Raw genomic sequence first — 26,288 nt, 5'->3', positions numbered from 1 at the left:
ATCATGAGGTCAGGAGATCGAGACCATCCTGGCTAACACGGTGAAACTCTGTCTCTACTAAAAATACAAAAACTTAGCCGGGCATGGTGGTGGGCGCCTGTAGTCCCAGCTACTCGGGAGGCTGAGGCAAGAGAATGGCGTGAGCCCAGGAGGCGGAGCTTGAAGTGAGCCAAGATCGCACCACTGCACTCCAGCCTGGGCAACAGAGCGAAACTCTGTCTCAAAAAAAAGAAAAATTATTTTTGGACTGTACATAAGAGAAACCTGGCAGACGGTAATGAATTAATTGCTTGTTTTGACCACACAAATTAGGTAGACAACCACATTTACTTAAGTTTTTCTGTGTACAGAATGAACTTCTTAGCTCTGTGATGAATTTTTAAGAATGAATAGGAGTGTTAATCTGGAGAAAACTAGGATGTAATGAAAATATAGGGTAAAGAGAAAGAGAAAAATAGAGGCAAGATAGCAACAAACAAAGTTTATACAGAACCTTTTTTTTTTTTTTTTGAGACGGAGTTTCCCTCTTGGTGCCCAGGCTGCAGTGCAATGGTGCAATCTCGGCTCACTGCAACCACTGCCTCCCGAGTCCAAATGATTCTCCTACCTCAGCCTCTTGAGTAACTGGGATTACAGGCATACGCCACCACGCCTGGCTACCTTTGTATTTTTAATAGAGATGGGGTTTCTCCATGTTGGTCAGGCTGGTCTCAACCTCCTGACCTCAGGTGATCCGCCTCCCTTGGCCTCCCAAAGTGCTGGGATTACAGGCATAAGGCAATGCGCCCGGCCTCATGAAGAACTTTTAACTAACGTTAAAGCTAGAAAGAGGATCAGAGGCATTAAAACTTAGTTGAAGATTTTGATTTTTGCCCAATAAAGGTTACATCACTGTACAACATTGGTAAGTGAAGACAGAAAGGGAACAAGGAGAAAGTTAGCAAAGAAGAATGTAGCAGTGGGTACATACGGGACATAATTAATGAGCTCTTAGCTATGAGAGGACAGATATGGGATGGTAGCCAAAAATCTTTCATGACAACCCCTTCAGGACTGGGGAGACTTAACTACAACAGCAGCAGCAGCAACAGTTCATTGAGAGCTGAGCTTTACTATGTACCAGGCACTACGACAAGCACTTTAGATTTATTAGTCCCATTTTACAAATGAATAAAATTAAAGTTTACATGGTTATGTGCTTTGCTGAAGGTTACAAAGCTAGGAAACAGTAGAGCTGAGATTGGAACTTAGAACCTCTGACTCCGTAGCCCTAAGAGACAAACAGGAAAATAAATATGCAAGAGAAGGTTGTTTTAATCTGAAAATTACAGAAGGCTGGAAATATCTATTTTGTGCTTTTGCTCTACTCTTATTGGATGTTATAAGTTATTATAAAGTGATATAGGAAAATAGGATAGGAGGGTGAGGATTCAGATAAGAATTGAAAGTTGAAACAGTATGAAACGGCTGACCAAGAAAAAAATTTTATCGAGAACCCAGACTCTCCCAGTTTTCTACTTCAAAGATGGGTTCTCTCCAAACGTGAGTAAAAAGAATAAAAGAAGCAGACTTACCAATGGTAGTAGCGGAATCGGGGTCTCCAGTTGGGCGTTCGAAGTAATGTTTGCAAGGCACATGCCAAGTTTACAAAGAGGTAACACATGAGAAAAAACCTGAAGAATGAAAAGAATAAGAGTGATTCTTATTGGAAGATGATTCTTTGAAGGTTAAGGAACTGGAGACCTTTGCTGTATTGAAGTCTGTTTCTAGACAACTAACCCTTGATTAAGTAGGAAGCAGGGAAACTTCAACCTCTCCCCACAAAGCTGCTCATCCTTCTCTGTTCTCTCAGTCAATGACATTACCACTCTTTACCCAGTTGGTCTTAGGATAATCCAGGTTTCCTCTTCCTTACCCTTGTTCCAAATTCACGTACCAAGTCCTATGGATTCTATTTAAAAATCTCTAAGCTGCTTCTCTTCCTTTTCATCTCTACTACTAATCACCTTAGTTTAGGCTCTCATTTCTTCTTTCCAATTAGCATTCCCTAATTAGCATTAGAGGAGCAAGTCTAGCCTCCTTCTAATCCATCTTTTATACCAGACTGATCATCCTAAAGCATTATCATTTTGTTCTCAAAGATTACCCACTACTTCCAGGTAAAAGTTCCAGACCCTTTGTGATCCTGATCTACCTACTTCTCTATTCTGCTATTCCCTCAGCATGCACCCTCCACTCTAGCCAAGCCAAACTACTTCCAGTTCTCTGGATGTGCTACCTTATGTCATTCCTCAATTCCTTTATACGCATTCTCTGCCTGAAATGTTCTTCACCCCTTCTTTTCTTAGCAAATAACCAGTTATTCTTCAAGATACAAGTATCACTTCCTCCAGAAAATCTTTCTCGAGTTTCCGTCTGTTTACATGCCCTGCCCTGGTGTTCCTATGGCACTCAGTGTTCACCCTTACCATGGCACTCATCATGCTATATGGGAATCATTGGTTTCCTTATCCATTATCAGTTCCATAAGATTGTGTCTTATCCATCTTTGTATTCCCAGAATACCATATTACACAGTGCCAGGTAAGTAGTAAGTCATCAATAAATCACAGGTGAATAAATAAAAAAACTAACAGTGGTGGTAAAAGCTACAACCAATTGATAATGAATTAGAAATGAAGCCAAAGAACTTCTGAATTTAAATAGGTAGGAAAAAACCTAATAACTTACAAAAGTTAGCCTTACTTGAGAGTTCTCAGGAATGACTTTTATTTAAGTGAAGTTACATCTGTATTTAGCCCACTCTGTTATCACTACTGTTACATGACTGAGGGAAATAAACATGCATTATTTATCATGTAAGCAAGAATAACTGAAGAAAATCACTGGCTCTTACATGGAAAGAATTGGAGCCACAAGATCCAGGGAGGCAATAAGTATTCCAAGCTCTGCAATGGCAGCAGTTAGAAGTAAAGCCCAGGTAGGCTCCCCATTGGCTTTGCTGTGGCCAAAAACCTGCACACAGAAAGGAAATACCAGGCATAGGAGTATTGAGTCATTGCTCTCTGATTTCTCTAGCCTACAGTTTCAGACATCTGGAAGATCAATAGTGTTACAACTGTGATATCTTTTAAGCACCTTTATAGCACTCACATGTAAACTCATGCTTGGGATTTAGAGGGTCTTGTACTAAAAACCCATGTCTCCACATTTATGGTCTAGTAATTTCTAAGCCCATGAAGACCACACTGTTTCTCATTAAAGCTGGGAAAAAAAGAAGAGGGCATAAAAAAGGTCACTCACCCTCAGAAATGGTATGATGTTATCCTTGGCAATAGCTTGTAGCAGCCTCGGTGCACCTGTGAGGCTCTGAAGTCCAGCCCCACACGTTGAAAAGAAGGAGCCAATAACAATCACCCATGGGGATGGCCAAGATAAGGTGCCCACCACCAAATTACCTTTCACAGCATCACCGAACCTGGGAAAGAAATAGGAGTAGGGAAATTTAATCTGGAAATAACTTTAGACTGAAAGACTAGAGAGACATTCACCCATTCTTTTTTTCCTTTTTCTTTTTTTTGGAGACAGAGTCTCACTCTGTCACCTAGGCTAGAGTGCAGTGGTGTGATCTTGGCTCACTCCAAATTCCACCCACCCAAGTTCAAGTGATTCTCCTGCCTTGGCTTCCCAAGCATCTGGGATTACAGGTGTGCGCCAACACACCTGGATAATTTTTGTATTTTTAGTAGAGACGAGGTTTCACCATGTGGCCCAGGCTGGTCTTGAACTCTTGGCCTCAAGTGATTCACCTGCCTCAGCCTCCCAAAGTGTTGGGATTACAGGCGTGAGCCACTGAGTCTGGTCCACCCAATTTTTTTTTTCTATTTATAAATTTTAGAGAATCAAAAGTAAGACAAATAATACTACAAAATATAAAGATAGCCAGATTTGATCAAAAGGCACTATTGACCTATATTAGGAAAAAAATACATATGGGGCTAGAAAATAAGCTAAGCTTCAGTTTTAACTTTCCCCTTCAGGGTATCAAAATATCTGCTTTTTAGAAAAATTGAGGCTAGGCACGATGGCTCAAGCCTGTAATCCCAGCACTTTGGGAGGCCGAGACGGGTGGATCACGAGGTCAGGAGATCAAGACCATCCTGGCTAACATGGTGAAACCCTGTCTCTACTAAAAAAATACAAAAAACTAGCCGGGCGTGGTGGTGGGCGCCTGTAGTCCCAGCTACTCGGGAGGCTGAGGCAGGAGAATGGCGTGAACCCGGGAGGCGGAGCTTGCAGTGAGCTGAGATCCGGCCACTGCACTCCAGCCTGGGCAACAGAGCAAGACTCTGTCTCTAAAAAACAAAACACAAGCCAGGTGCAGTGGCTCAAGCCTGTAATCCCAGCACTTTGGGAGGCCAAGACGGGCGGATCACGAGGTCAGGAGATCGAGACCATCCTGGCTAACACGGTGAAACCCCGTCTCTACTAAAAAAATACAAAAAAATAGCCCGGCGAGGTGGTGGGCGCCTGTAGTCCCAGCTACTCGGGAGGCTGAGGCAGGAGAATGGCGTGAACCCGGGAGGCGGAGCTTGCAGTGAGCTGAGATCCGGCCACTGCACTCCAGCCTGGGCGACAGAGCGAGACTCTGTCTCAAAAAAAAAAAAAAAAAGAAAAGAAAAATTGAGATCTCACTGCACCTATAATTCTGTATTCGTGAAACATAAGCATTTTTCTATGTCATAAAAAGCTATGAATAAACATTTTTAGTGATCTGAATAATATTGCATCACAATTTGTTATCCATTCTTCACTGTTGATTTTCTATTGTATAAAATGTTGTAATTAACATCTTTATGCACATATCTATGTTCACAGTTCAGGTTTTTTTCCTTATGTCAGGTTTTTTGTTTTTTTTTGTTTTTGTTTTGAGACAGGTCTCACTCTGTTGCCAAGGCTGGAGTACAGTGACACTATCTCAGCTCACTGCAGCCTTGACCTCTCTGGCTCAGGTGATGCTCCTGCCTCATCCTCCCAAGTGGCTGGGACCAAAGGTGTGCGCTACAATGTCTGGCTCATCTTTTACAAAATTTTTTGTAGACGGGATCTCGCCTTGTTGCCCAGGCTTGTCATGAACTCCTGGGCTTGTGTGATCTTCCCCTCTCGGCCTCCCAGTGTGCTGGAATTACAGGCATGAGCCATTGTGCCCAGCTAAGTTATGGCAGATTCTTAAGAGGGAATAACTAACCAAAGGGATCAATATCTTAAAACATTTCAAAATCACTAAATTGCTGTCCAGAAGGTTGTACTAAATTTTACTCCCACTGGAAATACAAGAAGATTCAAGTCTTACAGCACATGCACACTCCACACCAGTCTTGTGGATTAAAAAAATATTAAGGTCACTGCTAATTTGATGGGTGAAACATGGCAATAGTTTAATTACTTGCTTTTAACAATTTTTATTAAGTATCACACACAAAAAGTAATGTGCAAGGCTGGGCGTGGCGGCTCACAGCTGTAATCCCAGCACTTTGGGAGGCCAAGGCAGGTGGATCACGAGGTCAGCCAGTAGTCCAAGACCATTCTGGGAGGCTGAGGCAGGAGAATGGCATGAAGCTGGGAGGCGGAGGTTGCAGTGAGCTGAGATCGCGCCACTGCACTCCAGCCTGGGTGACAGAGCAAGACTCTGTTTAGGGGAAAAAAAAAATGTGCAAAAAACAACAAATGCATATCTGAAGATTTCTATAAAGCAAACACCCCATGCTGTAGGTGTTGACCTACTACCATGCAGGTCAAGAAACAGAACATTACCAGTACCCAAAATTCTCTCTTATGCCCATTCCCCTCATTAGCCCTTTCTTCCTCTCCACTATGCTTTTTTTTCTTTTTTTTTGAGACAGGGTCTTGCTTTGTCACCCAGGCTGGACTGTAGTGCTGTGATCATGACTGACTGTAGCCTCAACCTCCTGGGTTCAAGTGATCTTTCTGCCTCAGCCTCCCCAGTAGCTAGCACTACAGGCATACGCCACCATGCCCAGCTAATTTTTTACTTTCTGTAGTGACAAGGTCTTGCTATGTTGCCTAGGCTGGTCTGGAACTCCTGACTCAAACAATCTTCTAGCCTCAGCCTCCCAAAGTGCTGGGATTACAGGCATGAGCCACCACATCCAGCCCTCTGACTTTGAATACTATGTAGTTTTACCGTTTTAAAACTTTATATAAATGATACACAGTACATACTTTTGTGTTTGGTTTCTTAGCATTGATTGTGAATTTTTTCGGGGGGTTGTATATTGCTATGACGTACTTTGCTGTATGGCTTCCTATTACATGAATATATAATTTAATCATTCTACTAGCGATGGACATTTGGATTATTTCCAGGTTTTGGCTATTAAGAATATTTATGAAGGGAAAATGAAGCAGGCAAAAAAAAAAATAAAATAAAATAAAATAAAAAAGAATAACACTACTGTGAAAATTCTCGTGAATTATTCTCAATGCACATGTGCAAGCATTTCCGTTAGATACACCTAGAAGTGGAAATGCTGAGTCATAGGTAAGCACGTGTTCAACTTTAGGAGATAATAACCAATAATTTTCCAAAATGATACTCTAATTTACACTCTCAATAATAATTTTTATATTATGGTGTAACTTACCAAAGCTCCATGAATTTCCTACTACAATGGTATAGTCATATACTATACTCTACACATACATATATACACCCCCCCATACACACATATATACCATGTTACATACATATATATACCGTGCTCTTTATTTTGTCAACAATATTTATATTGCATCTATTAGGCTTCACGTCCTCAAAGGGCTCAACGTGTAGGGGACAGTGATACGAAAACAAGTAGCTGCAATATAGCATCATAAATGCCATAATATAGTATATTCTATAATGTATAGAATATATTGTGGCTGAACACAAGGAGTGTTGACCTCTGTTTGGGTAAGTATAGGAAAGCTTTACAGGAGAGAAGACCATTAGCCTAGTCTCTAAGAGGATGAATAGGAGTTGGCCAGGTGGGAGTAACCTATTCTAAGCAAAGGAAACAACACAGACAAATGTGTTTTTGTAAGTGGAGACATAATAAGACATATTAAACTCTAAGTTAGGGAGATTATGAGGGAATAGCAGGAGATAAGCGTAAAAAGAGGCAGAGAGGGCCAGATCACAGTGATGGATTTTAACAGGCTTTGGCAGGCTCTGAAGCAGGGAGGTTTATAGGTTCAAATTTTGTGTTTTAGAAAAGCCACTCTGGTGGCAGTGTGGAAGAAGGATTAGAGGCTAGAACTAAAAGGGAGATTATTACAATAACATAGGCAAAAATCCTGAAGGTCTGTGCAAAGTGATTGATGTGGATAAAGACCAGGGGATATATCTGTATAGTGTGGAAATTTTTAAAAAATAATAGGGGAAAGGGCTAGGTGTGGTGGCTCATGCCTATAAGCCTAGCACTATGGGAGGCTAAGGTGGGAGGACTGCTTGAGGCCAGGAGCTTCAGACCATCCTGGACAACATAGTAAGGCCCCATCTTTACCAAAAAAAAAAAAAACAAAAAAAAAAAACCTAGCTGGTGTGGTGGTATGCTCCTGTGGTCCCAGTTAGTTGGGAAGCTGAGGTGGGAGGATGACTTGAGCCCAGGAGGTTGAGGCTGGGAGCCATCATTGCACCACTGCACTGCAGCCTGGGCAACAGAGCAAGACCTTATCTCTACATAAGTAAGTAGAAAAGAAAAGAAGAGAAAAGAACAGAATATGAAGAAAGTAAGTTTCAGGCTTTTATTTAGAATGCCAAACACAATTAGATACTTCTCTCTCATAAAGGAGATGCTAGAGACACTTGGAATTTTTTTTACTTGCCCTTCTTGACGTTTGGTCTCGTTTCTGAACAGTTCTGGATGGACAGGGAAGTCCTCACTATTCAGACACATTCACTGCTTTTTTGAAGGACTGTATTTAACTGTCTCACATATTCACTAGAAAATACTGGCCCCTTTGGGAACTACATTCATATATTTTCTTTTTTTTTTTAGCCACGGTTGATAATTCAGGTTGGGTTATTTTTTTGAGAAAGGGTCTCACTTTGTCACCCAGGCTGGAGTACAGTGGCATCATCATGGCTCACTACAGCTTTGACTTCCCAGGCTTAAGTGATCCTCCCACCTTGGCCCCCCAAGTAGCTGGGACTGTAGGCGCACACCACCACACCTGGCTAATTTTCATGCTTTTTGTAGAGACAGGGTTTTGCCATGTTGCACAGGCTGGTCTTGAACTCCTGAGCTCAAGCAATCCACCCGCTTTGGCCTCCCAAAGTGCTGGGATTACAGGCATGAGCCACGGTGCCTGGCTGTGTTGAGTCTGTAACTGTCTTGGAGCTATGTGGAATGATCAGAAGTCATGGCAGACAGACGTAATTGTTACAAATAAATTAATTACTCACTTGTCTCTGAGAACAACCCCTTCAATACATGCACCAAAAAGGACAACATTGCTTAAATCTACCATATTGACAGTCAAGGAAACTGTTGTTTACCTTCTAACATGAGATAGAAAGTAGATACTCAGGATATTTCTTCTATCAGTAAAATGAGTTGCTAAATACGCCTATAAATTCTTTTTTGAATTTCCTATATGAAGTAGGCAGATTATCTGGCAAGAAGTGAAGTGACAGAAAGCAGGTACCTTTGTTACTCGGATAAAAATACTGATCATCCAGTTCTACTGGATGCTCCTAAGACTGAGACTTAGACTGGATCCATAAAAAGGATACAGACAAAGGAGGTGGTCAGGATGGCAAGGATAGTACCAATGGGAATAGACTTCTGAGCATCTTTCAGATCTCCAGATCTGTTTGATCCAGCCATGATACCTTTAGAGATAAGGGGGGAAAAACCAAGTTAACTTCTTGGACACTTTGATGTTGATACTGACAGCAAAGAGTAGAAGCAAATCTAGGAACCCTGAGAATTCTGCCTCCTGTGAAAAATCACTCCCTGCGTCTGACAGCTTCTAAAACAGACAACAGCCTACATGCTTACCTGTAACAGAGGGAAAGAAGATTCCCACAAGAAGCGTGAAGGAGGTGGTGATGTCAACAAGAACATATTCATGGTTTAAGCTGCCTAAGACATCAGAAGATTTGGCTGAAGGCTTTTCAATGATCTCTCCCTTGGGTAGGTAATTACCCCAAAGATTCTCTGCAGTGGGAAAAATGGGAATTTAAGCAGCAGCAGTATGAAAAACAGGTAATTAGATAATTTTCTACCCAAACATTCAAAATCAGGCTCCTCATTTATACAGTTTTTAAAGGTGTGTTTGCTTCTACATGAGCACATGTACACACACACATTGCACAATAAAACACATATAAATAAAAACATAGTGTTCTTTTTTTTTTTTTGAGACAGAGTCTTGCTGGAGTGCAGTGGCACAATCTCGGCTCGCTGCAAGCTCCGCCTCCCGGGTTCACACCATTCTCCTGCCTCCTGAGTAGCTGGGACTACAGGCGCCCGCCACCACGTCCCGCTAATTTTTTGTATTTTTAGTAGAGACGGGGTTTCACGACGTTAGCCAGGATGGTCTCTATCTCCGGACCTCGTGATCCGCCCACGTCAGCCTCCCAAAGTGCTGGGATTACAGGTGTCAGCCACTGTGCCCAGCCTCTTTTTTTTTTTTTTTTTTGAGACAGTCTTGCTCTGTCACCAGGCTGGAGTGCAGTGGCACAATCTCGGCTCACTGCAACCTCCATCTCCCCAGTTCAAGAGATTCTCCTGCCTCAGCCTCCAGAGGAGTAGTAGCTGGGACTACAGGTGCACGCCATCATGCCCAGCTAATTTTTGTATTTTTGGTGGAGACTGGGTTTCACCATGTTGGCCAGGATGGTGTTGATCTCTTGACCTCGCGATCCACCCGCCTTGGCCTCCCAAAGTGCTGGGATTACAGGCGTGAGCCACCGCGCCCAGTCAAACATAGTGTTCTTTCTTATCTAATTTAAATATAATTTGACAAAATGATTTGGTATATACAAATACAGTTTAACTTTACTAATGCAAATTAGTAAAAGTTAAACAGATTAAAACTAAATGCCCCACAAATCCCATTATTATTTATTAGTCATCAACGCTGTTTCTAACACCTTAATGTAAACTTACTTATGTGCAAAGAAATTTATAGACCAAACATTTATAATAGAAGCCACTTAAGGAATGTTTCTGGAATTTAGCTAAGTTAGGAAGATACATGTGGATGTGGACATTAAAATAGTTCTATTCTGTCAGTGCAGGAAGAACACTGGCAATTTTACAAGAATGCACAGAATAATTTATCCTAAGATTAGAAAGTGATTCGCTCAACTCTGCTCTGAAATGGAGGTGAATTTTAGCAGACATCACTCTGTAAAGGAGTCCTGAATAAGGACAGCTTTACTAATGGAAAAGCAGAAATATGCTGAATTAAGAGCTGTGCGGTATGCTTAAGGAAATTAGCACCATGGCAGTGAATCTTTACGGACAGCAGAAGAATCTAAGATGACAAGGCCTATTTTCCCCAGAAAATAGGAAAAAACTTGTCCAATAACTCCCTAACTTACCTGTAATGATACCACTAGCCAATCCAGGAATGCCCTGGATTGAAGTGACATTATTGTGAACAAAGTATTCATCACAGGTGACATTGAAAAATTGACTCGAGTTACAGAAGAATCCCCATAACTTTGATGGGACTGTCATGTTGTTAATTTCCTTGGTTTTAGAGCAAACGTCAATGTGTCTTGATGAAAGGGTGCGGTTACCCAGCATGCAGACCCTAAGTGAAAAGAAATAGGGAGAAAGATCAAGTAAGGAAAAAAAACACATTAAAAAAGAAAAAAAGGAAACAGGTTAGTAAAGGAAACAAGAACCCCATCTTTAAGAGCTTCTACTCTCATGGGTGGGAAGGGAACTAACGTTTATTTATTTATAATTTATTTTAGCACTGTGAATGGTGACTTACATTTTCTGCCAATTTAATCCTTACAGCAACCTCACAATATATTAGAATTTCTATGTTGTGGATGGAAGCACTGAAGTTTAGGAAGTTAGGGAGTTAATTGAAGGTTAGGGAAATACAGTTATCTGTCCAAGGTCATAGGTGGTAGGTGGCAGTGAAGGAACTCAAATTGAAGAACTGTCTGAAGACATTATGCTGACTCATCTTCCAAAATTTTTGGCTAAAATTGTTAGGTCTAAAAGAATACTGAAGTTCTTTTGTTGTTCTTATAAAGAAAAAAGCACTCCTCTTTTTTTGGCCTAGAAAAGCCTTACATTCTTAACAAACCCCTTGAAAATGTTATGCTAAAGGTCGAATCTTCTGGCTACTGTTGCAAGGAAAACAGCTTGGCCAGAATTAAAAGGCAGATCCCTCTATGGCTTAAGAGAAAACTGTTTTTGAACTTAAGCCTAGACCCAGTGGGAGTGAGGGTAAGGATAACACAAATATTAACCTGCTGGTTTTATTTTTTTCTTTAACCCAGAGACACAAATATAAACAAAGGAATAATACATCCATAGTTAAAATACCTCTCAGGTCCAACAAAGGGACTTTTAAAATCTGTAAAATGATTGAATACATTATTATGAACCATGTACCTATTACTCAGCTTCAACAACTCTCAACATTTCCCAGTCTTGTTTCATGTATTCTAGATTTTTTGTCTTGTTTTGCTGGAATATCTCAAAGAAAATACCATGCATTATGACTGTGTACTAATCAAAAAAGAGGAGAAGTCCCAAAGGCGAACCTGAGACAAAATGGAATTTCCCAAATTGAGATATAACCAGAATGTCACCTTTAGAAATTGTATGACCCTAGAAAGGACCTTCAGCTATATTACAGTCCCTAGATAAGCAGATTAAAAGTTTAAGATGGAATCTTCTTCTGCCATCATGTAGCATGGCACAGAAGAAATACTGAATGGGGAGTCAGGAAATCACAGTTCATCTTCTTGCTCTGCCATTAATTAACTTTGAGGTAAGTCATTAAACCTATTGGAACTGTCTTTTTGTCTTGAAAAATCTTTTTTTCTGTAATCTGTAAATCAACGTAGAACCGATGAGTTTGATCCTCAGATAATCCAGATGACTCTTCAAGATAATTCTGTAACAAAACTACAAATAACACTCAGTGCCAGCTAGTCCCTATGCCACTAGTCAAAGGGAAAAGGGAGCCTGTGAGTCACAGATCTGCACAAATCCATTACTACTTCAAAAAACATACTTTAAAGTACTTGCACTAGGGAGTTGAAGGAGGAGATGAATGATGAGAGAGTACTTAATGGGTACAAAGTACATTATTTGGGTAATGGATAAAAGCCCTGACCTAGGCTGGGTGCAGTGGCTCACGCCTTTGGGAGGCCGAGGTGGGCAGATCACTTGAGGTCAGGAGTTCAGGACCAGCCTGGCCAACATGGTGAAACCTCACCTCTACCGAAAATTCAAAAATTAGCTGGACACGGTGGTGTGTGCCTGTAGTCCTAGCTACTCGGGAGGCTGAGACTGGAGAATCACTTGAACCCAGGAGGCAGAGGTTGTGTGAGCCAAGATTGCACCACTGCACTCCAGTCTGGGTGACAGAGCAAGACTCTGTCTCACAAAAAAACAAACAAACAAACAACAACAACAAAAAAAAACAGAACTGGGTGTGGTGGCACATGCCTGTAATTCTAGCTAATTGGTAAGCTGAGGCAGGAGAATTGCTTGAACCCAGGAGGCTGAGGTTGCAATGAGCCAAGATTACACCACTGCACTCCAGCCTGGGCAACAAAGTGAGATTCCAACTCTTAATAAAAGCCCTGAATTCACCAATGCACAACATGTGCATGTAACAAAATTACACTTGTCCCCATAAGTTTATACAAATTGAAAAAAATAAAATCAAGGTTGAAAAAAGTAGCTGTATTACTTATAGTATGTAATATTACATATATATAGAGATATATGCAAATTGTACAGTATTTCCCTTTATGACTAGTCCATTACAATACTGACAGAAAAAAAAATTTAATTAATTAAACATTTTAGGTAAGATTTTAGGTTTCTTTTGACTCCCCTGATTTTTCATTAGTAAAAGAAATCCAACATTTAAATACCTTATAAAGGCTGCTGGCAATAACTACACTGTCTGCAAAGCCCTTTATGAATAGTTCAAAATATGTATAATTAAAAAAAGATTATGTACAATTATCAGGGAGAAAAAAATCTAGTATCTGAACATAAATGATGGTTACAGTTACTAGTTCTACGTTTGGGACATAAGAAAGAGGATGAACAGGACATAGTTTGCTGGGAGGCTTCCTGCCTAGATGGGGAAGGAAGTCTAAATGGGCTTATCCAAGAGGGAAAATCTCGAAGAGACTCCATGAAATTCTGCCTTAAAATTATCACACCACCAGATATTTTCAATTACTACCCAACAAAGATGGCTAGGCAGAGAGACAGACACGTACGGGAAGTGTGGAGGGGCAAAAGAGGACTTGATGGCTCCAGCATAGATGGCCAAGATGGACACAATGACACAGGCCAGGAAAAGTGAGGCAAACTTGTTCACATAGCGTACGCCGATAAATACCACTAATACCATAAGGACCAAGAAAGCTGTGCCATAGACACGCATGTTATTTAGCATGGCTGCTGATTCCTTGAGTGCATCATCACTGCGAAAGATGGCAGCCCGGGGGACGATATAGACCTGTTAGGTAAAATAAAGGAGAAAATTATGTTATTTAGAAAGAATTAAGTAAAAAGGCTGTATTCGTTTGCATTTACTTTCATAAAAGAAAGCAAAGCTGAGAGACAAAATGACTGGGGAGTTAGCCTAGTTTCTAATAGGATCTGAAATGCCTGCAGAAATGGGATGTCAAGGATTTTTTTTTTTTTGTCTACATGCTGTTCTGAATAACTACATTTCCAAACGGAGAGAAAGGAATTATTACTTTTATTCATAGGGTTATATAAAGTAATTATGATTATCTTTAACCCTGATTCTACTATCACTACTTTAAATAAACAATATGTCTCAGTGAATAGAGAAATGAGAAGCATTTTATTTCATAGGGAGGAAGATATTAAAAAAGATAAACTTTATTTTACTTTTTCCCCACTGGACTTGAACCTCCTGGATGAGGTGGCAGAGTGGTGGCAATCAGGTAGAAATCAGGAACGCAGGCAAAGGGAATTACAACCTTTCCACCTCATGTTCACGTAAGAGGCCAACTGAGGTTAGCAGTTAATCACCTGATTTATTCCCACAGCTGATCTCAGAAGCTTTCATAGCAAAGAATAAACCAAAATCAATATTTCTTCTATAGTATAGACCACAGTGAAGTCATTACTTACCAGAAAGATTTCAATGGCACCAAGGATGTACATGGCTGCTGCAAATGTGGTACCAAGATAAAAGCAGAGGCCAACAGCCCCACCAAACTCTGGGCCCAGTGCCCGGGAAATCATAAAGTATGAGCCCCCAGCTAAAAGACAAAACAGAAGGTGAATAGGAGAAAGAGTGTGTATTAGTAAGAGGAATATGAATAAAATAGAAATAAGAAAAAAATACATACATGAAGGTTAAATGTTTCAGGCTTCCGCAAACCCTGAATGTGATAAAAAGATTTGCTAGTGGGAAGTAAAAGGTGAAAGTGTTACTGCAGGATATACTGCACATCTAATGTAATGAGCCATATGATGCAATACAGCTTGCCAGCATTACTTTATTTACTATGACACGAGACAGCCCAATAAAATATATTCTGGCCGGGTGTGGAGGTTCATGTCTCCAATGGTAGCACTTTGGGAGGATGAGGTGAGGGGACTGCTTGAGGCCAGGAGTTTGAGACTAAACTGGGGTAACATAGTGAGATGTCACCTCTACAAAAAAATTAAACAAAAAAAAAATAGCCAGGCATAGTGGTATACACTAGTTCCAGCTACTCAGGAGGCTGAAGTGGGAAAGTAGCTTGAGCCCAGGAGCTGGAGGCTATGTGAGTTATGATCATGTCACTGCACTCCAGCCTGGGTGACAGAGTGAGACTTTGTCTGTAAAATATATATATATATTTTCTAACTAATAAAAGCTAAGAATTAATGTATTCTAGTTTAAAAAATAAAGAGATTTTAAAGACAGCATCTTAAAGTCAAGTAGTATCATGTCTATGTCCTATAGACCATTACTCTGTTGTAGCACAGAACAGACTAAATAGTATTCTGTTCTTCAGAAGTTTGCACCTCTAGCTTTATAGCATAAACATAGAGTCAACACTCATAAATCCTGAAATACAACCTTGACCTACTAACCTGGCACCACTCCATTAGTGGCAATGGCACTCATGGAAATAGCAGTCAACATTGTCTGCAGAGAAAGGGAAAGGAGAAGATTGTTACTGTGTAAAGATGACATTTCTGTACTACTTCTCCCTCTGTGTTCCAAGAGCACTTGGCAAACATTTAACCCTACCTACTTTTATGGACAGTCATACCTAATGGTATGGAAATAAGATGATACGGTCTAATTCATTGCACTAGTCATACCACTAGTATCTGGAGGATTCTGTCAAAATGCTCCCATATTAGTAGGTCAGGTGCTATTAAGAACTGCTAATCTCACTCTGGATTTCCTAGTTACACAGGAAATAGAGCATAGTATACTCAAAAGGAAGAACTAGAGAAATAACTCAGAAAATAGGTTAGAACCTGACTAAAGACTAAATACAATATCAAGAACAATGTTCAGTAAGAAAGGGAATCACTGAAGGCTTCTAGGCACACAGGAACTGCATTTTAAAAATATTACCTGGTAGCAGAGTATAGAATGAACTGCAGATAGGAGGAGCTGGAGGCAGAGTGACTGGTTAGCAGGCTACCATAGTAGTTCAGTGAGAGGTAAAAACTATAGTGGTGTTAGTGTGAATAAAAAGGGCTGAGTGTAAAAGATTTCAGAGAATAGATTAGCGTTGGTAGCTGATTAGATGTGAAAAGCAATTAAGAAGCCAAACACAGCCTTGAGGTTTTAAGCCTGAGAAACTAAAAAAAGGTGGTACCATTAATTTTAAGTTAATAAAAATATGAACTGTGCCTGCTTAACCTGTTTTGCTCATCAGCTGTATGCTCATCAGCTGGGGATAATATACAGGTAGGATAAAAAGGTCACAGTGATAAAAGAGGAGAGTAGAAACCTATAAAATTCATAGGTGTGGCTGGGATACATAATTAGGAGAAGTTTAACTTAAAGGAAGATAAAAATGTTCTCAGTAGAGAGAAGACCTGGAAAGAACATCTGAATTTCTAAGGAAGGGATAAGGGAAGAAACTTCAAAACCAAATAAAAAAAAACCCAAATACCCCTCACATCCCCCATAACCTGTCTTGTTTCTTAATATATACTGGAGTAGCACATCACGTTTTCTAACACATTTTCTGTCACAGCTTTGGTGCTATCAAGCTCAAACAGTTTGGATTCTGAATTCTTTGAAGACAGGAACTTTATTTTCCATTTCCAGTTGAAGTCTTGCTTCCTAATTTCTAGTACATAATATAATAGATAGCAAGCAGTGACGAATAGGCACTGAATAACTGAAAATCCTTTAGATTTTAATATCAGAATAATTTCTTCTGTTGAGATCATGAGTCCTTCCCTAAGTATTCTTTGTTTTATTCCCAAAGAGGTCGTGTGCATCTACTCTTGAGAACTTGCAACATTCAGGTGATCTCCAGGAGCCAGTGTGGTACTTACACAGCAGCAGCAGATAAGGACAATTGCAAAAGCCTGAAGAACTCCAGCTGTGCCCACCACCCATGTAAGGCGTAAAAAAAGGATCACTCCAAAAATATTTTGTAGACACGGGAGGTAGACACCCATGAAGGTACCCATTTGGGGGGTCTAGAAAGAAAGACATTGACAAAAAATTAAACAGTTATCCTAAGGAGAGGTTTTTATTCTTTTATATAACTTGTTCCCTAACTACCATATTAATCTCCAAGCAGAGATTGTAAGTTTAATCAATATCTTCAAAAGGACACATATAAAATCTCCATCTTTCAAGCGTTTATCACCATACTTTTATTATTCCTAAAGCTATACATTTTAACTTTACAAAGGTTCCCGCATGTTTTTAGTGTACATAGGCATCTGGCCACGAATAAACTTTTACGCACACCCACAATTTAAAATTTTGTTTTTCAAAGCTGTTGGCTTTTTTCATTTAAAAACAATAAGGACTTGATGGAATGTCTTCAGAATTTGGCATAAATTCTTCACAGTAGTTGGTAAATAAAATAGATGGTAAAATGAAGATCTGAAGGCTGTTTTATCCCTTTTTCAAAGAGCTGAACAACCAGAATGGTAAACTGAATGTCTTATATTTTCATTTTGAGACAAACTGATGTTTGGTCTTTAAAAAACCCAACAACTTCACAACAGACAGATGGCATCAGCAGATGGGTATGGACACTCTTCTCTTGAAAAGCTATTCCCTCTTCCTGAATGCTCTTTTCCCACATAGCTCACTCCCTCACATCAGCTAGACCTCTCCTCAAATATCACCTTGTCAGAAAGGCTTTCCCTGTCCAACCTATGTAAGTAGCAACGCCCTCCACTCTGGCTCCCATGCCAATTTCAGTCTCTTTACTCTGCTTAATTTTTTGCTAGGGCATTTATCAACACTTAATATGTTATGTATTTTGGCAGTTAAAACAGCTTGAGGACGGTATCCTCACATTAGAATTTAGACTACATGGTATGTTTTGTTTGTGCTATGACCCTGGTGCCCAGAACAGTTCCAGGCACCTATCAAGCATTTAATAAATAGCTGCTGAACACAGAATGGTGCCTTAGGTATTTCCTTTTTTCTTATACACAGGGCGCTTTTTATGTATTCTTTGTTCTTCTGAGGCCTCACCTTGGTGGGCTTCTTTTTCCCTTCAGTGATGTTTTCTGCCTCTTCATGTTCCTTTGCTCCTTGAGTCAGATTAGTGTAATTGGCCATGCGGCTGAGGAGAGAGGACACCTTCGGTCTGGTGTCCATTTCTTCCTATAAAGCCAGTGACACGGAAGAAATGAGCGACAAACAACACTGAACATAAGCATCAAAATAATCTTGCTACCAGAAAACTTCAAATCAAATGAAAAAATATTTCACAGGTAGGCCAGGTGCAGTGGCTCACGCCTGTAATCCCAGCACTTTGGGAGGTCAAGGTGGCTGGATCACCTGAGACTGGGAGTTCGAGACCGGCCTGGCCAAGATGGTGAAACCCCGTCTCTACTAAAAATGCAAAAATCAGCTGGGTGTGGTGGCACGTGCCTGTAATCCCAGCTACACGGGAGGCTGAGGCAGGAGAATCGGCTTGAACCCAGGAGGCAGAGCTTGCAGTGAGCCGAGACTGTGCAACTGCACTCCAGCCTGGGCAACAGAGTGAGACTCCAGCTCAAAAAAAAAAAAAAGAAAGAAAGGTACATTGAAAGGCATGGTGGCTCACACCTGCTATCCTAATGCTTTGGGAGGGCAAGGCAGAAGGATCTCTTGAGCCCAGGCATTCAAGACCAGCCTGGCCAACAGAGTAAGACCCTGTCTCTGAAAAAAATTTAAAAATCAGTCAGGTGTGGTGACATGTGCCTGCAGTCCCAGCTACTAGGGAGGCTGAGGTAGGCGGCTCCCTTGAGCCCAGGAGGTCGAGCTGTGATCGTACCACTGCACTCCAGCCTGGGTGACACAGCAAGACCCTGCCTCAAAAACAAACTAAAAAAAAAGGTACATTGAGAGAAGTGGCACTTGCATCATTGTCGAAAGCCAGAAAAAGGTAGTGCTGAAATCAACCAGGCTCCTTTCAACAACGTAGCCACAGCTTATGGAGCCTGGCCACAGAGTCCATGTTGTCTTATTCAGATAAGATATACAGGTCCTCTTCATTATGTTAAGTGAAATAAGCCAGGCACAGAAAGATAAATAGCACATGATCTCACTTACATGTAGGATCTAAAAAGTAGAACTCCTAGTAATAGAATGGTGGTTACCAGATGCTTGGGGTGTACATAGGGGAAGGGGGAAAGGTTAGTCACAGGATACAAAGTTTCAGTTAGGCAGGAGAAATAAGTTTTTGAGATCTATTGCACATAGCATAGCGACTATAGTTAACATATTGTATATTTCAAAATTGCTAAGAAAGTAAAATTCAAATATTTTCATCACAAAAATAAGTATACAAGGTGATAGATATGCTAATTAGCTTGATTTAATTATTCCACAATGTATACAAATATTGAAATATCACATTGTAATCCATAAATATATACAATTATTATTTGACAATTAAAAAAAAGACATACAAGTCCTGCAATCTGGAAGCCTGCTTCCCACAGTGATTTTTGTTTAGTTAGTTCTAAGGCAAATAATAGTCTTTCCAGACAAAGGGTGGAGAAATACACTGATTTATACTTAGAAGAAAGATTATTCTAATAAAAACAATTAAATCACAATTGAATTAGATTGCAAGGTAATCGATATGTCCAAGAAGTCAAACTCCTCTTCCTTACTACATAACAATTTGATTTAATAGTTACTCACTATAATTAGATTACACAGACAAAATTTACTACAAGTTACAATAATCATGATATTTTCTTTTAACATTAAATTATACAGCTTGTAAAATTTTAAAACCAAATGGGGTAAAATATGGCTATCATGAGATCTCTGTTTCTAAAGTCTCAGTCCATAGTTTTCTCCAAAATATTACCTCAAAGAGTGCCAAATTTTTATCAAAATATTCATCTCCTTCTTCATAATTGGAATTATTGAGATAAGCGTTTCGAGCTTTTTTATGTCCATCGTCTGGGGAAAAAAAAAAGCAGACCAAGTTAGTTTCTCACTGGTTTCTGATGAAGAAACATCAGCACCAGATTAGTTTATGTTGCTTCAGTATTAATATAACCTATTTTCATATTCAAATTTAATCTTAGAGAGAATCCAACCAGTACTGCTTGGAGAATATGGCCCCCTCTCCAGCAGGAACAAAAATAAAACTCTAAGGAGTAAACATGGGTCATTCCTTTCCTGAACAAGAATAAAGACCCCTAGAGACACTACTCTTTTGGAATTCCAGCCCATGAAGACTCTACTCTTTCTTTTTTTCCGAGATGGAGCCTCGTTTTGTCGCCCAGACTGGAGTACAGTGGCACAATCTCAGCTCACTGCAACCTCTGCCTCCCTGGTTCGAGAGATTCTCCTGTCTTAGCCTCCAAGTAGCTGGGATTACAGGTGCATACCACCACGCCCAACTGATTTTTTGTATTTTTAAAAGAGATGGGGTTTCACCACATTGGTCAGGCTGGTCTCGAATTCCTGGCCTCAAGTTATCCGCCCACCTCAGCCTCCCAAAGTGCTGGGATTACAGGCGTGAACCACTTGCACCCAGCCGAGACTCTATTCTTAAAATCACCTAAGTTTAGGAGAAAAAAAAATATTGAGTATATACTCAGGGTATAATACTGTGTTAGATGTAGTCTCCTTTACACACTATTGCTGCTGATAATGACAGTAAAAGTTCTCTGCCTCCACAGCTGTCTGACCTTTTTATAAATTATATGAAGTTTTGATTTGCATTTCTCTGATGATTTCAGTGATGAGCATTTCATACCAGTCAGAATAGCAATTATTAAAAAATCAAAAATAACAGATGTTGGTGAGGTTGTGGAGAAAAAGAAACGCTTATACACTGCCGGTGGGGAATGTAAAACAGCCACTGTGGAAAGCAATTTGGAGATTTCTCAAAGAACTCAGAACTACCATTCCACTCAGCAATCCTATTAATGGGTATATACCCAAAGGAAAATAAATCATTCTACCAGAAAGACACATGCACTTGTATGATCATTACATACAACTGAAACCCAACCTTCAAGCCAAAGACAGTTTAAAGGCTAGCTACAAGTCCTGGATAAATCCATAGACTGGATTGAGAACCTCTCTTCCTGTTCGGCATACTTTCCTCTGATTGATTCCCCACCCTTCGCCTATTTTACGTATCTCTACCCTTCCCTAATTGGTTTTTTTACACTGTCATGCCCACCTTTCAGTAGTGCCTTTTAGTGCGTTTTTTTTTTTTTTTTGCATACTCACAAACCAATCAGCATGCACTGCCCCATTCTGAGCCCATAAAGGCCCCAGCCCCAGCCCCAGTGAAAGACAAGAGACCACCCTCACGTGCCCTCTCGGCTGAGAACTGTTTCTCATCATTCAGTAAAATTCTTCTCCACCCTCCTCACCCTTTGATCATCAGTACAACCTCATTCTTCTTGGATGTGGGACAAGAACTCAGGACCCACCAAACACAGGTACAAAGAAGGCTGTAATACTGTGGCCTTCCACACTCCACCAGTGGAGGGCAGCTACCCCACACGACAGGAAGCAGCAGCAGGCCGGAGCAGGGGCGACAGGATTGACAGAGCTGTTAACATACAGCCATCCATCAGGCTGCAGATGGTGGGACTAAAAGAGCTATCAGCACACTGTAACACTCCCCCTGAGGTTTCAGGGTTGCGGACACCAGTTTGGGCGCTACCATGTTCCCCTCAGTGTGACATGCCTGGTCCAGCAGCAAGCCCCACATACAGCCCGCTTCTGCCTCACTACTTGGAGCAGCCAGCTGGACACTGCACTCGCTCGCTCACTCACCCCCTCCTACCAGGGGCTGAGTGTACAGTTGCAATGGCTGCAGGATCTGCACTGGAGTGCAAGCCAGGCACAGCCCAGCAGGCTGAATAGACGGGGCATCTCTTCTGGTGAGCTCGGGCCTGAGAAAAGCCTGGGCATGGATGTTGCTGGCTGGAGGTCTCTGGCTGGCAAAGTAGCCAAGAAAAATCCTGTGTTACTATGCTTCCTACATGGGTGAAAGGATTACCTATATCCCAATCCTCAGCATCATGCAATATACACAGGTAACAAACCTGTACATGTACCCTCTAAATCCAAAATAAAAGTTGAAAAAAAATAGGGCAGGCATGGCGACTCATGCCTATAATCCTAGAACTTTGGGAGGCCCAGGTGGGAGGACTGCTAGAGCCCAGGAGTTCCGGACCAGCCTGGGCAACATTGAGACCCTGCTGCTACAAAAAAATTTAAAAAATTAGCAGGGCATGGTGGTGCGTACTTATAGTTCCAGCTATTCAGGCAGGAAGATATCTTGAGCCCAGGAGTTCAAGACTGCAAATGAGCTGTGACTGATCCACTGCACTCCAGCCTGGGTAACAGGGTGAGACCCTGTCTCAGGGGGCAAAAAAGTTGAAAAAAGAAAAAAATTATGTCATTTAACTACAGTTTTGTACAAACCCTTCTACATTTTTTTTTAATGTTAAAAGAGGCATCTGACAAAACTTTGGTGAAAGAGCCATGAGGAAAAAAAAGAGACCAGGTCTATAAGACAGCAAACTTTGTTTTATTTGAGCACTTCCTTAACTTTGTTTCATTATTATGCAAAAGTTATATAATTACAGAGTCTGGCAGGAGAGAAGAGAAAAATTTTTAAAAAAATAAATGCTATTAAAAACTAAGATTTTCAATACTGGGGAAATCAATACCAATATAAAAATTAAAGAATTAAAAACCCTATAAGCTTACATGTATAAGGATGGACTTGAGAAACAGCCAATAAACTATTAAAATTACTGGGTCACGTCAAAGGGCACAGAGCTAAACTGAAGGGGTTCCCAATGCCCCAAAATGGAATAATATAAACATTAAAAATAATGTGATGGATTAAAATGCAAATTTATGAAATACTCAAAATGATATTCCGAAAAAGTAGTCACCTTTGCAGGGTTAAGGAAACAACACATGCCTCTGAAAAATAACATTAATAAATAGAAAAAAATAAATGGAAAGAAGCAATCATCTTGCCTTTCTTGCACCAACTGTATTTCAGGGTAACCAATAATTAAAAGAAAATTTCTTCCTTATAGAAGCACTTTAGCTTATTAATGATAGATGGAATGATAGAAAAAAAATCACTAATGAAATAACGGATTTAGGCAACGATCATCAATGGTTGTTAAAACCATTAGGTGAAAGGCTGAGGCAGAACTTTACAATGGATGGATGAGGGTGATCTGGAGCCTGCTAATCAGCCTTAACATCTCTGAAGGTAGGACAACACAATCTCCTATAATACAATGAAAAATACACTGTACAAGCTACGATGTATTCTTGCCAAAAGAATGGAAATTGAATCTAATCAAGCTTCGAAATCTATCAGTTCAAAGAAAACACAAAGGAGGAACATGTTAAACATTAGAAGGATCTAATCACCAAATTCAGAATATAAGAAATTTTACGAGATGATCTGACTTCTTCAGCAAATAAATAGCATAAACTTAAAAGGTGAACTTTTATAGATAAAAGAGACTTAAAAAACATATCAACTAGTTGCAAATGAACATTGTTAGGATCCTGACTCAACAAATCAAAGGTAAAAAGGCATTTTTAAAACAAAAAATAAGCGAAAATATATCACTTATTTTTTTTAAAAGGGCAAGTAAAATCATATGATGTCTGGAATTTTCTTTAAAACAATTTAGGGAAAAATTAGGTAGGATCTTGAAAACAGATTTGTAACACTGATGAAGATGGGTGATGCATTCAGAAAAGTTCATTATGCTATTCTACTTTTGTGTACCTTTGATATTTTCAGTAACAAAAAGTTATAAAAAGAAAGAAAAATGTAATTATTTTCCTCTTCCTAATAGCTCCAGAAAATTCTAAAGAGTACAGCTTAAAATTATTACCACTTTTGAGTACTTCATTTATTCAACTAATATTTATTAAACTCCTAGGATGTACTAGGTACTGTTCTGGGTCCTAGGGGTATAGCAGTGGACATGGCAGTTAAAGACCCTGCCTTCACTGTGCATATACTGAAGTTACAGAAGACAGAAAGTAAGTAAAAACAACAGCAGCAGCAATAAAAAAACAAGACAAAATAAAAACAAACAAAAAACCCAAAAAGAATTTCAAGGAGTGATAAGTTCAAGGATGAAAATCAAATATGTACTGGGAGAGACTATGACTAGGGAGGGGAATGATGACTTCATATAAGATCATTGGTGTGCTGATAAGCAGCCTCTAAAGAGTTAAAACAAACCCCTGACTTACAGTACTTTGACAATTTCTGTGGTATAAATACTCACGCATGGCCATTTTCAAACTACTAATGTGAAAACGATGAACCTGGTTTTGGGAAGAGATTCGCATAACTGGCTCTTGTGAGCTGATATGAGCTGGCTGCAGCACACTCCTGGCATAGGACAGTAAGGAAAAGCCTACATTTCAGGCAGAGGGAATATAGCAATTTTAAAAGATCCTAAAGCAGAAACAATTTTAGTGAATTCATAAAGCAGAAAGGACAATATAGCTAAAGGTGAGTGAGGAAAGGAGAGCATATTTAGAAAGATAGAAAGGATCCAGACCACATAAGTTAGTTAATGGATAGTTCTTCCAAATCCATTTATTGAATAGTCCCTCCTTTTCTGATTGAAACAACATGATGTGGTTGGGGCAAAGGAGAGAGTAATGTGAGAGTGTGCAAATGTTCATTTGGGAAGCAGGGGTAATATAGATAACTTTTTTTTTTCTTTAAAGAAGAGATTATAAAGAAGCAGAAAAAGTGGGACAAATAATTTAGGATGGCACAATGGTCCAAGTATATCAGTAATACCAGTAATATAAATAGACTAAGACAAAGAGACTGGATTAAACAATAAAATCTAGACATATACTATTCATAAGAGATATAAGGGCATACAAAAGCTGAACATCAAGAAAACATTAAGGAAAGAGATACATCAAGCAAATACTAACCAAAAGAAAGCTGATATAATTTTATTAATATCAGATAAATCTGTAAGAGAAAAATTTTATTAGGAATTAGAAGGTACCCACATAATAACAAAAGGTTTAATCCACCAGGAAGGTATGACAATTTTATTTATCATTATTATTAGCTTTTGAGACAGGGTCTCACTCTTACGCCCAGTCTGGAGTACAGTGGTGCGATCACGGCTCACTGCAGCCTTGACCTCCTGGGCCCAAGAGATCCTCCCACCTCAGCCTCCCAAGTAGCTAGGACTACAGGCTCATGCCACCATCAATAGCAAAGTTTTGGATTTTTTTTGTAGAGATGAGGGTTTGCCATGTTGCTTCGTATTCCTGGGCTCAAGCCATCGGCCTGCCTCAGCCTCCCAAAGTGCTGGGATTACAGGCGTGAGTCACTGGGCCTGGCTGGCACAACAATTTTAAACACACATCTATTGTTTAGTTATTATTATTTTGCTTACCAAATTACCTCCAAATTTACTGGCATTTTAAACACCACAGTTTATCATCTATTTGTTTGGGTTGGATTTTCTAAAGTCTGACAATCTGTCTTTTGAACTGCCAAGTTCAGCCCATCAACCTTAGTGATTAATATATTCAGACAGGGTTCTAACATCTTTTTACTTGTTCTTTCTCTATGATTCATTCTCATCCTCTGTCTCTGTCTCTCCCACTCTTTGTTTTCTGGTTTGTTTTTCCCTAATGCCATTTTCCCCTCTAGTTTCCATCCTCTATTTCTGTTCTTTTAGCAAAGACCCTTGAAATTTTACTACATATTTTACTTAAATTTTTAAGTAAGTTTAAACAATTGCTTGACATCCTCCTGAACAACACAAAGACTTTCTAATACTTCAATTCCAACTTTCTCCTCCTGACTTACCTAATATTGGTGTCCAACGTTTCTAGTAGTCTCTTTAAAAAAAAAAAAAAAAAAAAAACCCTCCATAAATAAGATATTAGAGTTGTTTTATAGAGACAACACTGATTTGGGTTGATGTACAAGTTTACTAGTTCATGTATTCACTACTCTTTCTTACATTTCAGACAACTAGTCTTCTAGGATCATTTTATTCTTTCTTGAGGTATATTCCTTAGAATTCCTTTAGGTTTCTCAAACTCAGCACTATGGAATTTTGCAGCAAATAATTACTTATTGTGGAGGACTGTCCTGGGCACTGTAGAATGTTTAAGAGCATCCCTGGCCTCTACTCATTAGATGCCAGTAGCACCTCCAGCAGTGACTGTCAGAGATGTCTCCAGGCTGGGCGCAGTGGCTCTCTCCTGTAATCTCAGTACTTTGGGAGGCCACGGCAGGAGGACTGCTTGAGGGCAGGAGTTTGAGTGAGACTAGCATGAGCAACATTGTGAGACCCTGT

General features: G+C 39.9%; 1 protein-coding gene across 1 annotated transcript in view; it reads right to left on the bottom strand.

Moving 5' to 3' along the window:
* Positions 1 to 26,288, bottom strand: part of SLC12A6 (solute carrier family 12 member 6) — a 147,678-nt gene that overhangs the window by 12,752 nt on the left and 108,638 nt on the right. The window contains 13 exon segments of the mRNA XM_009209868.3: positions 1,575 to 1,673; positions 2,897 to 3,015; positions 3,304 to 3,478; positions 8,468 to 8,525; positions 8,798 to 8,896; positions 9,066 to 9,224; positions 10,616 to 10,830; positions 13,508 to 13,749; positions 14,397 to 14,527; positions 15,351 to 15,405; positions 16,785 to 16,931; positions 17,950 to 18,081; positions 19,784 to 19,878. Coding sequence (XP_009208132.2) covers positions 1,575 to 1,673; positions 2,897 to 3,015; positions 3,304 to 3,478; positions 8,468 to 8,525; positions 8,798 to 8,896; positions 9,066 to 9,224; positions 10,616 to 10,830; positions 13,508 to 13,749; positions 14,397 to 14,527; positions 15,351 to 15,405; positions 16,785 to 16,931; positions 17,950 to 18,081; positions 19,784 to 19,878 — 1,726 coding nt within the window.

The sequence above is a fragment of the Papio anubis genome, chromosome 7 (assembly GCF_008728515.1).
Source record: "Papio anubis isolate 15944 chromosome 7, Panubis1.0, whole genome shotgun sequence".
Taxonomy (NCBI): domain Eukaryota; kingdom Metazoa; phylum Chordata; class Mammalia; order Primates; family Cercopithecidae; genus Papio; species Papio anubis.
Note: the sequence above shows the minus strand (reverse complement) of the source record. Positions and strands in the feature narration are given on the sequence as shown.